Genomic DNA, 15,118 nt, shown 5'->3' with positions numbered 1-15,118 from the left:
GGCACATGGAGCAAGATACGTTTTTCTGATTTCTGAAATACCAATAAGTGACTTTTTGACCCACCTTGTTATACCATGCAGTTACAATCAGCTTTTCCTCATAGTCACGTAGCTTAGCCATTTTGAATTCATTCTGCAAAGAGACGAAGCTCAGTGAAAACGCAAATTTTAGGTGCATAGACTTACTGCAGTCCACTGAGTGAAATAAACACAGGCAGCAGAAATGCTTCAATACACAAAGTAACTACAAAGCCTAGATGTATAAACAAAAATACTTTCATAAAAGACTGAGAGATAAATATCAGCCTGCTTTAAGAAGAGGCTGAACTACACAAGTTGCGGTTAGAAACACAAACGGAACTTGGAAATGTACTCTGAGGGTTTGTGTGGGGAAATGCACAAGACGTCTGCTGTGTATCAGAAAATCTATGAATAATTCAGTAATTTTTCACCTGAAAAGAATGTACCTCCAGTGACTGACTAATTGCTATTATATAATGTACTTCCCTAGTACACATTACATAAAAGAAATGTGAGGCCACAGCATTTATACAGTCAGACCTATCAGCCTACTGAATCATGTTGAGGAGTTCTGTATTTGCTGAGGCAACTATTCTAACTAGTCCCTGCAATATTGCTGTGAAACTGAATGCATTTCCCCAACTCTTTTGATATTTGGACTACTGTCAACAATCCATTCAGAATTTCAGCCAAGCAGATTTTACTGAACCACTAGGAAACAATACCTTGAATGCCTAATATCAGAAACAGAGCATATTAGAAGTTGTTATTAAATATATGTAAGACTTTTACCTCTAGTGCTTCAATTCTTTTGTCTTTTTCCATTATCTGTTTTCTGAGCAACATAATTTCTGCTGATGCTGGATTTAGCTTGGGGTCTAAGGTTTTTATCACCTGGACAAGGCAAAAGAAGAGCATTACAAGTCAGTTTGATTCTCAACAGCTCTCCATCTCATCTGCTGACAGGAGGAATGTCAGAACAGGCTGTTCCACTGTACAACAGGGAGCAAAGGATACAAAGGAATGCTTACTGCACCTCATGCTCAGCCTAAACCCTATTTATTCTCTCAGACTTAATTGACTGCAGTTGAACAATCTGACTAAAAATGCAAGATGTAGCTACTAAGTTTAATTGGGAGGTGGGGACACAGACACTCAATTTGTTTAACAATTTATGAGGGAGGAATGCATATGTTCAGAAACGTGCCACTCACATTCCTTGCTTTTTCAAGGTACATTTTGTATCTTTCTTCCATTGCTTTCATATCCTCATCTTTTTTTCGTAAAGCTGCTTCCAGCTCTCCGATCTTCTGGGCTGTTTACAGAAATTATCAACAAAGACATACAAAATAGAAACTGGTTTTTCAAGGCTTCTGTGTTCTCTTGATTTCACCAGCCCCCAAACAGAGAACTATGTAGAAGCTAGAAGGTTTAAGTTCTTATTTTTGTTTCAGTTGTCCCACCTGACCCTGAAATCCCATTTTGCAGAGCACTGTTCAACAAACCTCATCTCCCCCAGGATCCTCTCCCTTCACACCCCCCAGTTCAGATTTAAAGCTAAGCTGCAGCAGAAAGCCTCATCCAGACAAGCATCCTATAGTCCAGTGGATATGGGAATAATTTCAGAAAAAACTTAACACAGTCTTATGAAAAAAATACCAAAAAACAACTCACGGTTCTGACTGTCATCAGGCTGGAGCTCTGCAAGATCAGCCTCTTTCTTCTGTAACTCATCATGAACCTCGTTCAACTTTTCCCTATGAATGAAAATTTGGGCTACGTATTAAGCTCACAAATAATTCCAGGTTTGACAGCTGAAAGCTTAAACCTCCTGACAGAAGTATTAAAATAACTATTTTAAGCTCTAGCAATTTTTCAGGGTTTGAATAGAAATACTAGTATCGTAAAAGTTGTGACTTCTGAATTGATCCTTCCGTAGTTAAAACCAGGAAAATGAACAGCTAAGCCCCTCCAGCATCATCTTAGCAAGAACTACATCTGCTGAAAGGATTGGGAATGTTTCAGAAGAGTGGAATACACTCCGAGTGATGGTTTTAGCAGCCTGTTGTAGAATCAAAACAGTTAAAATGCTGATGGTGGTGAAGAGACAGACAGTGAAGTGGTACTGGTATTACAAGATCATCATGGTCAGCGTAAACAAAACTACAACACCAATATTTAACTCACTTTATGCATAATTCTCAAATCAATGGCTTAGAAAAACAAGACATCTCTACCATGATTTAAGCAGTTCCTGTGCTCTATGTAGTGTAAACCAGCTATTGTGGATGCATGTGCCTTACTTACATGTGTGCTGCCAGTTTCTGCTTCAGGTTGCTGGACTGTGAAAGGAGAGAGTTAAAATTCAGTTACATTTCAGTATTTCATAACCATGCAACATTCAAGGGGTCTTACGAAGCAGCCAAGAATACAGAGCACAACCAAGTAAGCCAAAGCAAATAAATCCATTGAATGATAAAACTACAGATTCTTTAAAGTAAAGTAGAAGGGTTACAGCTCCATAAAGAATCACATAAAACATGAGTTTTTCAACTGAACTGCAGTTGTGGGGGTCACTTTTCAGATACACTGAAAAGTAAAATGCACATCTAAACAAAGGACTTGCTGCTACACTGGAGGACTTTAGACAAAACTGGCAATATGTTTCACTTACTCCCTCAGTCTTGGATCCCTGCTCCTGTAGAGTCTTTTGCAGATCTTCAATTTGCTGCTGTAATCCCCCAATACGCTCTTCATTGAGCCTTTCAGGAGGAAAAGACAGTTATTGCCCATCTGAATAGTTCACAGGCAGACTTTTCTGTTTCATTAATTTTTCAGAGGGTCTACTGAGCAGGATTTAAGCCACAAATAAACTGATTTCAAATGCTTTTAGTTTGACTTGAACTTCTGCTGAAACAAACATGGAGCTTTCTTGAATACTTTATAATGAAATTCCTGTAATCATTTTAAGTTTTGAGAAAACATAACTACCAAAAATTTTCATATTCTAGTAAACTGCTTTAGCATTCATTGATAGAAAATCCATCGTCTAAGAGTCTGAAGTTCTAGAAATAGAGTTCACATCCATTCTTGGTCCACCAAGAATCACTCACAGCTAAGAAGAGTGTCCTGTAAGCAACACCTCCCTCAGGGTATGGTACACACAGATCTACCTACCACATCTCACACCACCACATTCAAATCACCTCCCTTCTTCCTTACTTCATTATACTTCATTTATGATTACACTGGTGAAAGAAAAGGTTCCTCACAGTGCTACACTACAGATGCATGGCACAGGTCACCCTGAAACTCCAGAGATCACTTTTTGTTGCATTTTAACAATGTTGTAGTTTCACCCATCACCTTTTCTCAGTTTCCAGCTCATTCACTGTCCGGTGCTTCTGCTCCAGCTGTTCCTGGAGCTCTGCAATCCGTTCGTTTTCTGATCCTTCCTGTTTCAGTAGGAGCATCTTATTTTCATGCTGCAGCCGGATAAACATCTCTCTGAATCAAAAACAACAAAAAGAAGCCACTGTTAATTAAGAAGGTGACTAAGAGGAGAAAGTAATAGCCCTGTTCACTCCCCCAGCCTCAAAGGGAGCCAAGCAAGTTCTGCTTAATGATATAATTGAGGTAACAATGCTATTTGTTATTAAAAGGCAACTTAAAATGTTTGAAAACTTGAAGAGATATGAGCAGAATTTTAAATTGTCACTCCAAACCTAGATTTATATACAGCAATCTGATATGACTTTAGGAAAGAAAACAAAGTAATCACAGTATGGGGAAATAATTATTAACACCCACATGGAGGCAAAGCAAGGAGTGGGATAAAGAATCATGTTGAGGAAAATACTGAACTTTCACACAGGCAGTATCATGCCCCACCCATGAATATCCCAAAACAACCTGAAAACTTTCGTCTCACCTATATTCCACTGGCAGAATTTCAGCAGCAAGATTCTCATGGCTTTTAAAACGAGATTCACCTGAAATCACATGAGGGGTTTAATTTAACACACTTAAAGAAACCTCTAATACAAATAAAAAAGCCTCTAAAGATAAAGCAGTACCTGTTTGACTCAGGTGATCCTGCTGCATCTGTGCATACCGGAGCTCCTCATTTGTCTCTCTTAATGCATCACACTGCACTATCAATCTCTAACAAGACACATTTGAGGTGGAATTAGGTCAGGCTGCACCACTTTTAAAACCAAATAACGTTAATCAGAAGTAATAATGACACATGCACATTTTAAGTTGGTCTTGATGATCTTGGAGATCTTTTCCAACCTTCATGATTCGATTATTCCATCTTATGTTTTATATGTATATCCACACACACAGGGCACTAAACTTTACTACTATGATGGCACTACTGCCAGGAAGGTTCTCCTCAAGCAGAGGATTTGAGAGAGATTTATGAGGTGCTCAAACAAACTCTTGAAGGGACTTACCTCTTTTTCTTTCATTAACGCTTCATATTTTTCTTCAAGTCGCTTCATTTCAAACGCCAGCTTATCAGCTCTTTTGGATTCTTCAGACAGTTTGTTATGAAGCTCCTGGACCTTTTCATAAAAACATTATTTAGCAGAGGAATGCTGCAAGATGCTTCTCCCAAAAGCTATATTAAAACAGTCACCCCTGCCCAATTCAGGCAAAATAAAACAGTTGATCACTCAAGCTTAGGGAAGAGAAGATAGGATGGGGGCCTGTGTGTTTTGGGGGGTTTTTGTTGGTTTTTTGGTTTTTCAGTTAACTCTCTAAATTACTACAAAAATTAAAATTAAACTTCTCGTTTCCATGAAGAAAGATAAGAATATAAGAATGTAAGCACATAGTGACAAGACAGGGGGAATGGGTTCAAATGGAAAAAGAATGGGTTTAGATTAGGTATTAGGAAAAAATTCTTTACTGTGAGGGTGGTGAGGCCCTGGCACAGATTGCCAAGGGAAGTTGTAGGTGTCCCACCCCTGGAAGTGTTCAAGGTCAGGTTGGATGGGGCTTGGAGCAACCTGGGATAGTGGAAGCTAGAAGGTGACCCTGCCTGTGGCTGTAGAATGAGATTATCTTCAAGGTCCCCTTCCAACCCAATGCATTCTATGATTCCATATAAATTATCTCAATTACAGCTGATCAACCTCTCCCAGGCACACAAATTACTTGAGGTCAGAGTAAAGAAGAAAAACGTGCAGGCTACGGACCCTCACATCAGTTGAGAGGGCAGCTACAGTCAAGCTTGCAAGTTTAACAGACAGGGGGAATGGCAGGGTATGAAGGAGTTTTCACAAATAAGAAATTCCAAAGGGACAATGCAGGGTTGTTAAGGTGTTCCCGGCTACCTGGGGAAAAATGAACCTTTCAAACACAAGTGCTGCACTACCTGTCTTTTGTAGGTTTCCAGCTGGGCTCGTGCTGCGTTGGCTTTCCTGAGCTCATCCTCCAGGCTGACTGTGTTGTGCATGTACATCATGTTGGTCTCCTGCAGGGACTTCACCTGCCTGCGGAAATCGTTCAGATCCTGCAGCTTCTTCCGATACACTTCCACCGTTGACTCCAGCTTGCTTGCCTTGTCTGCAGTGGCCCTTAAGGTATAAGCAGCAATTAGAAGGAAGGATTACAGAACTCCAACTCTGCTGACACAGGCTGCTTTCAAAGAGAGATGTGACAGCTTAGCAGCAGTTACATCTCACTGCTTTATTTTTAAATGTATCATCAACACAAACTTGCTTAATAAAACTGAAATCAGCCAACCTTCAAGTGAGACTGACAGTCACATGCCAGCAAGGGTTAGTGGGTCAAATATCCCTAAGGAATTCCGTGGCACCACAACATCCTGTGCTAGACAGTCATCTCAAAGTACTGGTACCTGGTATGTTCTCACTGGGGGATTATACAGAATTAGAACACAACTGCTCTATGAAACAATCACTGGCAGATACAACCAAGAACTGTCAGGTAATCATTAACAAAAATCTACATGGTAAGAAAATACTGGGACCATAAATTTAAAATTAATATCTGTGTTTATTATCTGCATTCGTATCTCACCAGGAGCTGGTACGAGAAAATAACGGAAAAAATCTATAGCTAGGATTTGCTTCAGATGTTATTTAAGAACCACTAAGTTAAACACCTGAAACCACTTTTCTTCTTTTATTCACATTATTTTATGAGGATTCACATATATTGCAAATATAGTTTCACAATACAACTTGTGTTGTATTTTGGATATTTCTTGGGTGGTCTGGTACTGAATACAGTTTACACAAGCTGGAATGTTACATTAAATTCTCCTGAAGGTTACTGTGTGTTTCATCTTCAGTTAGGATCTCACTAACCTAAATCTGGCCTAGAACACTGACACAAAGTTAGATTAAAATTCTAGCTGTATATATTCTTTTCTACATGAGAACTTCCTCTTTCTGTCCCACATGAAGAAGCCTAAGTTCTGTAGTCATTGCTTCACAGAAAAATTCCATGTGTTATTCTTGTCAAACAATGGAGCATTTCCCTGGAAGTCTGCACTTCACCTCTACTTTGCCAAAGATCTCATGCAGGTAAGATCTGCAAAAGTAACACCTCAAAAAAATCTTGTTAAAGACAAATCCTTGGATTTAGCCATTAAATCCTAATGCGTGTGTGGAGCTCTCCCTGCTACATACCTAAGAATGTCATTTTCATCCTTCAAGGCTCTTGATTCTTCTGCCAGAGAGGTCAGTTCATTGTTTCTATGCTGCAGCTCAATCAATTGTTTTTCTAGATCTTCACAGTGGACACGATAATCATCTTTTGCAGCTTCAAGCCTACCAGATCAAAACCGGGACCTTTGTTAGGAACTCATCATTATTGCACAGTTTCATTTAGTACTAGAATTACTAAAGTAAGGTAACAGGGAAACTACTGATTTAAGTAGCTGGAAAAATGTTCCTGCAAACATGGAACATTTTGTTGTCTACCTGTTAAATCACAATGGATTGTACACTGCCAATTGACCACATCAGCATCAACAAATCACATGAAAAGTGATTTTGTTTCCCAATGTGGATCACAGAGAGACCAATATGTGAAAGGAATCAGTTCAGTAGAGAGACATGGTGGTGTTGGAGGGGTTAGGGTTTGTTTTGTTTACACACAAATCGTTACAGCCCTCATTTTTCTGCCTTCCATCACCTTTTTGGTACTATTAAAAGCTTGTGCCAATTACAAACTAATACTTTTTACAACAAGCAACAGATTCTTTTTCTATTTAAATAGAAGTACTGTCTTTAAAATATGTGTACACAGCACTAGAAAGCTTTTAATGCAAAAGAAATTTAGATGGAAAATCCCCAAAGAGTACCAGAAATTTTCAGAGTACATTAGACAAGTGAGAGGTTTTTGAGGGAAATAATTTTATACCTGAAGTTTTCTTCTTGCAATTGTTCCAGCTGCAACTGTGCACTGAAATACTTTTTTGCAACCACAGTATTTGGATCATCAAGAGAGTCATCTAATTGCTCTAGTCTGTCATTCATAATCTCATTTTCTGACATCAAGCTGTTTTTTTCATCCTGGAGGGCAGCCACCTAGCACAAATGAAACAGCATGAACACTGTAAGACCTGTCCAAAGAACTGAGGCAAGACAGCAATACATCACCAAATTAGTTTATGAAAAAGGCTGAGCGTTTAGAAGTTTTAGAACGTAGTTTACAGAGCACACTTGAGCATACAGATGCTTTAGTGTATGACAGTTATGAAGCACTACAGGAAAAGTCCCTCTAAATAAAAAGACAAATTTCTGTAACTGAAACCACGGTAAAAAGGCAGACAAAGTGATATGGAGAGAAACTGGTACTTCCATCAAAAACACCACGGACGCCGTACAAAAAACTCTGAGTATTGGTGCAAGAAGTGTCCATCTTGCCTGTACTTGACAGCCAGAAGCAGCACGGCATGGCCAGCACGCCCAGGCTGCCGTGCTCAGCAGGGAACGGCTGCGAGAAGCGGGGTTGGCCGAAGCGCACACGCACGGACAGCCTGGCCAGCTTCAGGGGAGCATGCAACCCTGGCAGCGCCGCACGCGCCTACCCGCTGTCACAGCTAAGCACGGGGGCTACAACACTTCACTGACAGGAGCCAGCTTCACAGCCAGGAGGATTAAGAGGATAGAACCTTTCTAGTGAAAGCTGTGGTGTTAATTTTAACGTCCTGTCAAACATAAGAGCACGTAGCGTGTGTTAGTCACTGGCATTTAAACAGGGACAATATGCTTTTTGGGTTATGTTTTCCTGAATCATAAAGTAAACCTACCTTTCTTATACTCTTGGAAAATATCAAGGAAGACTGAGACCTTACAAGTGAATTTATTAAGAATTAGTTTAAATGAGAAGCGTCAAGTCAATATTACGGCTTCAAATAAGTAAAATTACAAAACCCATCATGATGACATTATTAAACAGATATAATCTATGTATGCAATATTAAGAAACAATTTGTTTGTGATCACAATTTAAAAATCTATCAGTCAAACAGATGTAAAAGTCAAACAGTAATTAATCTCCCACTTCATTAGGTGCTGGCTTTCTAGGTTCACTCCTTTTTATGTACCAAATGTCATTTACTATTTATTTCCATGCACACAAACACCTGTGAGTAGAGAGCGTATCCGAGCCCTGCTCAGCAGAATGCCTCCCGTTCAAGGTCAGCCACTCCTTAAGCATGCACAACATTCAGACTTCTAGAAAAATGCTAAAACATCACCCATCTTAGACTTAAAAAAACCTAAAAATCAAACTATGACACAACTCAGAGTAAGTCTTATATCTTTTCTCAGTTCCTTTCTGGTAGACTTCTCCTCTTTTTTATTATTTCAACATAGCAGAAGTGGCATCAAAGTCAATACAAATTAGGAAGAGAGTTTTTAAAGACACATCACAGTACTACAGAGCTGTGGTGTCATTAACTCATCTGTTTACATTCAGCAGTACCTGTCCCTTGAACACCTTTCACCTGTCCCATGCCACGTTACCAGCAACGGGCTTTGCATCATCTATGATTAATTAACAGAATTCTGGAAGAAAAGCTGTGGAAAACAGGAGAACACCTGGGATCTCTCCTGCAGATTCTTCTCACAAGCATTTTTAGATCTCTGCTTTCACTCGGAAGCCTTACTACTGCCTCAAGAAAGAAAGGAAATTAAATATCAATTCAATTATATCAATAGCTTCCTGGGCATAGCAAGTAGCTCTGAGCTGCTTTAGACACAAGTATTCTACTCTTTCAGTTGTCATTGTCTGTGAGAAATGTAAAACTGGCCTCTGCTTTTGTGGGTGTTCATTTCCAGAGGCTCACACAGCCAGTACAGCCCTCTGGCTCCTACAAGAAGATGCCACCCGAATGTTCTCTTTGTGCAGAGCCAAACCTGACAGGAATTGCCTTCCCAGATAAAACTCTTTCTGTTCTCAGATTATAGTGCCATAAGAGAGGGGCTGAAAAGTGATTCTTTTTTTTAAAAAAGTTGATTGAAATGCAAATTTCTCATTATTGTCATGAAGTCCTCCTTTCTCACAAGAGTGACTTGATTAACTGCTATATCCATTAAAAACAAAAATAGGCCTATTAGTACTGTTGCTTGAAAATGCCAGCAAGGATATATTAGCTTTCATTATTTTTATCCTGAAATATCCTCCATGTTGCAATTGTGTATGAGAAAAAGTTAGCAAGCTTTAGATAAATTATAAATTTTTGTCATTCATCAACTCCTATTGAAACAGCATCATTTTCCTATGATTAAATCTAATTACTGTTTATTACACGAACTGGATTTTTTGGACACAGTACAAAAGACTAGAGGACTGAAAATGAGAAAGGCGATTTTTAAAACCATGATAACACTGTTTTAACACTACCTGCTACTAAGGGTAAACACTAAGCTAAGACAAAGAACCTTTGAGATAAGCTGGCACAGGACCTTAGCTTACACTTCCATCAGAAAACTCTTTCCAGTAATTGCATTTTGGAGCACAGAATGATTGCTTTTCCCCCACAAGCAGCTAAGAATTCTCCCATAAATTTAAACAATGCAAAATTCACTTTACCCTTCAGAATTTCTGCATCTTAACAGCAGCACCACTACATATTAAAGAAATAAGCAACTGGCTGTTTCTTACCTGCAAATCCAGCTCTTGACATCTTTGTGCCAACTCCTCTTTTTCTGCTAGTGCTTCCTGAAGGTCTTCCAAGGCTTTTTTAAGCTTTCAAAAAATAAGGCAGTCAATTACTGTGGCCCACAACCAAAATACTCAGTTACAGCTTCTAAAGTGCCACAACTGCATACACCAATTATTTACGTAGGCTGTTAGGTGCACACATTGACACACAAACCTATATATACTCTGCTAGATCAGAAACCCTGCTCATTTCACTTGCCTTCTAAATGACTATCACATGTAGAAAGTAAATTATTGAAACACAACAACCTAGGCTAAAGGCACAACAAAACAAAATACAGGAACATTCATGCTGTCACCATTTCCAAATCCCTGTTAAATCAAATGCCTGCCCTTCATCTCAGAATAGAAATGCTGATGCTTCCTTATGGGCAGCTACTTTTAAAGACAAATTCATTTTATGTGCAACACCTTGTAGGGTTCAAATTATAGGGAATTTTCACAACCCCTTAAAAATAACCTGAAGCACTCAGCCTGACAAGGTTGAGCCTTGATGCACCCCTACCCCTTCCTGCAATGTAGGCTTGCACTGACCAGTTTTACCCCATGCAGGTAAATGACACAGCAGTCACTGTGGGGTTTTATAGAAGCTATAGAATAGCACTTAAGTTTTCAGTTAATTAGCACTGAAAACCAGCATTACTTCATTTAAGGGATGGCAAGATACCAACTTATTGTTCAGGCTTGATCTACAACAGCAACACAGATCAGGCAGTTACCTGCTGCTCCACTTCACTTGATGCATCACACGGGGAAGGACCCGTGACTTCCTTGCTCATGAGCTACAGAAAAGGCCACAGCAAAAAAGGTTAAATTAGAGGTTATAGATAGATCTGTAAATTCACTGTCTACTGAGTTACCAACTGTATTTTCCATTGTGTTATTGCATCCCTTCAATATACCAAAACAGATTAATAACACTCCTCCTCACCTCATGACTGGTAAAAGATTTAAACAGATCTACAATAAGATGATTTTTTACCTCCCTCCTCTCTTAATTAATCAAGTGGTCAGTAACGTTGTAGTGGATGAATGTGTGATGCGTTGAAGGTATTGCCACTCCCTAGTCAGTCAAACTGGAATGAACCAGAAGACAGTATTTCAACTAACTTATCACACTTCTTTGTGTCCCATTAATTGCCACTAAACAAACAGTGACAACATCACTTCTGCAATACAAAGATGTACAGTGTGTATTTACCAACAATTAAAGGGCTTTACTCCTCACTCAGGAATTACTGAATTATTTCTAGACCTTATTCGAGAAAGTTTACTTAGTCAGAAGACAACAAACACAAGGTTTATGGATTTATTTCTACCAATAGGACACTTACAGGGTAACCTTTACTCACTTTAAAGACTATACAGTCAATTTAAATCTAAGTTATAAAGCCTATTACCAACTCCACTGTTACCTTGATGAGGGTGCAATTACACACCTTTTCTTCAAGTCAGTACTTAGTTTTTGCCTCTCTCCACACTCTGCTTCACAGTCCTGAAGCTCTCAAAAGCCAGTGACTGCAGAGCTAAGCTGTGAGCTGGATCACTAAGATGATCCAACCAAGAACAAATTAAGACAGGAGGAGGAGCACACCATGACAAAAATAGAAGAGATGCAGCTGCAAGCTTGTTAGTCAGAGGCTGGAATGGTCTGTCAGAACAATGCAGCCTCACAAACACCATCAGCTTAACTCTGCAACCAAGACTGGGACAGAAATTTCAGAATCTGACTCCAGTATAATCAGTGGTTGGCAACTGTACACATTTCTGGAGTGGAACAAAAAAATCTTAAGCATCTGCTGGATGTTTGGGCACCACAAATGTAAAATCAAAACCCTTCGGCTGAGGTTTAGGGTTTTCTGTCCTGAACCTCCCAAATAATTTAGGAAAGTACTTATACTCTTCCCTGACCTTTGCTTGCATGAAAGAATTCACAAAGGTCAACAAAAAGTTATTTGGACTTCTCAGCTGATGGCATCAGGCTATGAACTGTTACCTACCTCCTGAATGGCTGTCATGACAACGTGCTGAACAGACTCTTCAAGGGTCATGATATTCTGTATGTGTTCTGTGAAAAAGGATTTGTAGTGACTCATGACAATGTTCATCTCAATGGTTTGAATAACATGCTGGAAAGATCCAGAAGAAACTATTATCCATAAAGCTCCCTGAAAACAGGCAGTGGTCTTTTTACACAGAGGACTACCATTAACATCCAGTAATATGGTAGATAAGCACAAAAGATTATAAACTCTTAACCAGACAAATTTATATTCTGCCTAAGGAGAGATGCCATCAGAGCACAGAGGACTAGCTCTGGTAAGTGGAGCAAAAACAACCAATTCAATCTTGAGCCTCTGCAGGCACAGAAGAGGCAGTTTCTAATCTAAGGGTTTAATTTAATTTTGCTAGATTTGCATTTGAATAGGAAGTTCTAGGACTTGGTACGTATTTTAACAATATGAATAAACCATACACACTTCAGACTTTATTTTTAAACTTATTCTGAACAAAGTTTTGAGTTTTATTCACTTCCCATATAATTTCTGCTTTTAAGTGAACTCCAGTTTCAGAACAGGCATTCAGCATATTAACAATGTTGATGGATAAGAAAGAGAAGTTTCTACACTTTTCCACCTTAACTACCACCTCAGGCAGTCTGCTGTTTGTTGAGCAGGTTAAAGTAGTGCCTACCTTGTTTCCTCTCACAGTTGACAGCACAACCTAAAATAAGCTGCAGGAGCCTGCCCAGTTCCGTGGAATCCGAGTTCTCAGATATCTGGGTCAAGTCTGGAATAAGCTCTTCTGCAATCTGCTGACCCAGGAACTGAAAAAATTTTTAAAAAAATTAAAGAGAAAAAGTAGACTCCCACTTTTGTTTAACATGAAAATCTGCTATCACGTAGGAAATCTGGACTCAGTGAGCCAGCCAGAGAAAACGTCCTAGGAGTAAGTTTGTTACCAGGTTTAGTTAACCAAGCACTTCTACAAGAAAAAGTGACAATAGTAAAAGTTATTGGAACAATTCTCAAATATTAGAGAACACATTTATTTTACCAACATAATAAAAGGAGGAATTAATAATACTTCCAGATGGAGTTGCTTCCAAATCCTTCAAAAAGCTCCTCACGAGCTTAAGCAAGTTCTGCTTCTGGGTTTGCCAGAGATCCTCAGACCTGGCAGCACATCAGGGCCTGGCACTTGGTGTCACAGCTCGGCCCAGGTGAGAGCAGGAAGCCAGAACAAGATCTGGCTAGTTTTTCTAGACCACACCCATTAATTACAGAACTGTAATCAAGTCAACACATACAAAATTCAGCAATTTTTTTTTTTTTTTAAACTCAAAATACAGCAGCCTTTTATGGCTGCTGAACTCATCCCTGGATGAGACAGAACAAACTGATCCTTACTGTGTCCAGGAGGATTCCTACCTTGGCTCCCAGCTCCCAAGTGAAGACCATAAAACCTAGACTGGGGCTGCTGAGTTTGTTTTGTTGTGTACAAAAGGATTAAACCTTCTATAGACAAGAGCAAACATGAATGCACACACAAAAGTCAACAGGATTCTGCAGCTCAGTCCTTCAACATTCACCTGGGCAGAGATGTGGTTCCCAGATCATACTCGAAGAGCCTTATCTAAAACACACCTGCTCAAACTAATTTTATATTCACTCAGACCTCCCACTTAACAGACAATTATCATACACTTTCTGCCTAATAGGTCCTCAAAACAAGTTACAGCTTTTTTTCTACTTGGCAAAGTCAAGGGGAGCAATAATCATCGTGTTTAATGATGAGAACAACAACAATAAATTTTTTTTTCCATACCTCATGATAGTAGTCCATAATTCCTTGCAGTATCTTCTTCAAATTACTGGACTAGTTGTTGTACATGAAAGACAAGGTTACAATTTTATTAAAAATTTTACTTTTTATTATATCAAATAGCAATTTCTAATAAAATGGTTACAAGGCAGCTCTATGAGAGGACATAGGAAGAGAATAATCACAACAGAAAATCCCCATGCAATAATGCTGGAAGGCATCTATCAACAGACAGTTCAAGCTCATTTAAAATAGCCTTGAAAAGCTTGCGCTTAATTCTGTAGATTTTAGACTGCCAGACCTCAGGACAACCACAACACCCAACCCCACAGAGTTCACTATCTTCAGTTTCAAATACCTTTATTCTCCAGTTGTCACCAACATCTTCTTTAATGCGATTGAGCCAAGACGCATCAAACCAGGCAACATCTCTGAAATAAAATTAAATGATTAATCAATAAGCACAGATTTAAATAAATTAAGACAGCAAATTCCCGGCATTAAATCATCTGATGCTGAACTACAGTGTCTAATGAGGCATGAACTCCTGGAGATTGCAAGGTAAACTTACGTGACAGGAAATTTCTACCCTGCTGGCAAAATTAAGGCACATTCCAGGGCTGGGAGAATTTCTGTGTGTGCCTGAGCCAGCTATGGCTGCAACACAAGGATGTGAAAACCTTTGTCATGCTGAATTTTTATACCTGCTAAAGTAACCATAATGAGGTAAAGAAACATCTTTTTTGACTAGTGCTGACATTATGTTTGGTACCTATTCCTGTAGGCTGGACTAACTAACATTCGCTACAATTTGTCAAAGGCACTTATTAAGAAAACACTTTAAACTACTGGCATTTTGTATATTTTGTATGTCTCTGGCTCCCCTGGGCAGAAGGGGATTCACTTTGCCAGCATAAAGAAGGATGAATTGCTGAGGGAGGTGTTTATACACACTGAGCTGCCAAGCAGTACAATCACAGCATAGTTAACAATATTTAACTTTGACAGTGCACTGTTTATTCACTGCTCTCAAAGCCCCTAATAAAGGACAATCATT

At 39.1% G+C, this 15,118-nt stretch overlaps 1 protein-coding gene across 3 annotated transcripts in view; it reads right to left on the bottom strand.

Annotated features, from left to right (window-relative positions):
- The window catches only part of HOOK1 (hook microtubule tethering protein 1), a 36,595-nt gene that overhangs the window by 3,635 nt on the left and 17,842 nt on the right, over positions 1-15,118 (bottom strand). For 2 of the 3 annotated variants that reach the window (XM_032117371.1, XM_032117372.1), the window contains exons 3-21: positions 14,420-14,492; positions 14,065-14,115; positions 12,931-13,063; positions 12,237-12,304; positions 10,956-11,018; positions 10,177-10,260; positions 7,426-7,592; positions 6,690-6,830; positions 5,408-5,609; positions 4,482-4,592; positions 4,098-4,185; positions 3,953-4,013; positions 3,388-3,528; positions 2,696-2,783; positions 2,329-2,363; positions 1,696-1,778; positions 1,236-1,336; positions 814-915; positions 65-133 (exon numbers count right to left, since the gene is read on the bottom strand). In XM_032117371.1, the coding sequence (XP_031973262.1) occupies positions 65-133; positions 814-915; positions 1,236-1,336; positions 1,696-1,778; positions 2,329-2,363; positions 2,696-2,783; positions 3,388-3,528; positions 3,953-4,013; positions 4,098-4,185; positions 4,482-4,592; positions 5,408-5,609; positions 6,690-6,830; positions 7,426-7,592; positions 10,177-10,260; positions 10,956-11,018; positions 12,237-12,304; positions 12,931-13,063; positions 14,065-14,115; positions 14,420-14,492 (1,861 nt within the window). Of the gene's footprint in view, positions 1-64; positions 134-813; positions 916-1,235; positions 1,337-1,695; positions 1,779-2,328; positions 2,364-2,695; positions 2,784-3,387; positions 3,529-3,952; positions 4,014-4,097; positions 4,186-4,481; positions 4,593-5,407; positions 5,610-6,689; positions 6,831-7,425; positions 7,593-10,176; positions 10,261-10,955; positions 11,019-12,236; positions 12,366-12,930; positions 13,064-14,064; positions 14,116-14,419; positions 14,493-15,118 lie in introns of those variants that run through there. The other variant, XM_032117373.1, reaches the window with a different exon arrangement.

The sequence above is a fragment of the Corvus moneduloides genome, chromosome 9 (assembly GCF_009650955.1).
Source record: "Corvus moneduloides isolate bCorMon1 chromosome 9, bCorMon1.pri, whole genome shotgun sequence".
In the NCBI taxonomy this organism is placed as follows: Eukaryota; Metazoa; Chordata; class Aves; order Passeriformes; family Corvidae; genus Corvus; species Corvus moneduloides.
This window is presented reverse-complemented; position numbering and strand designations above follow the sequence as displayed.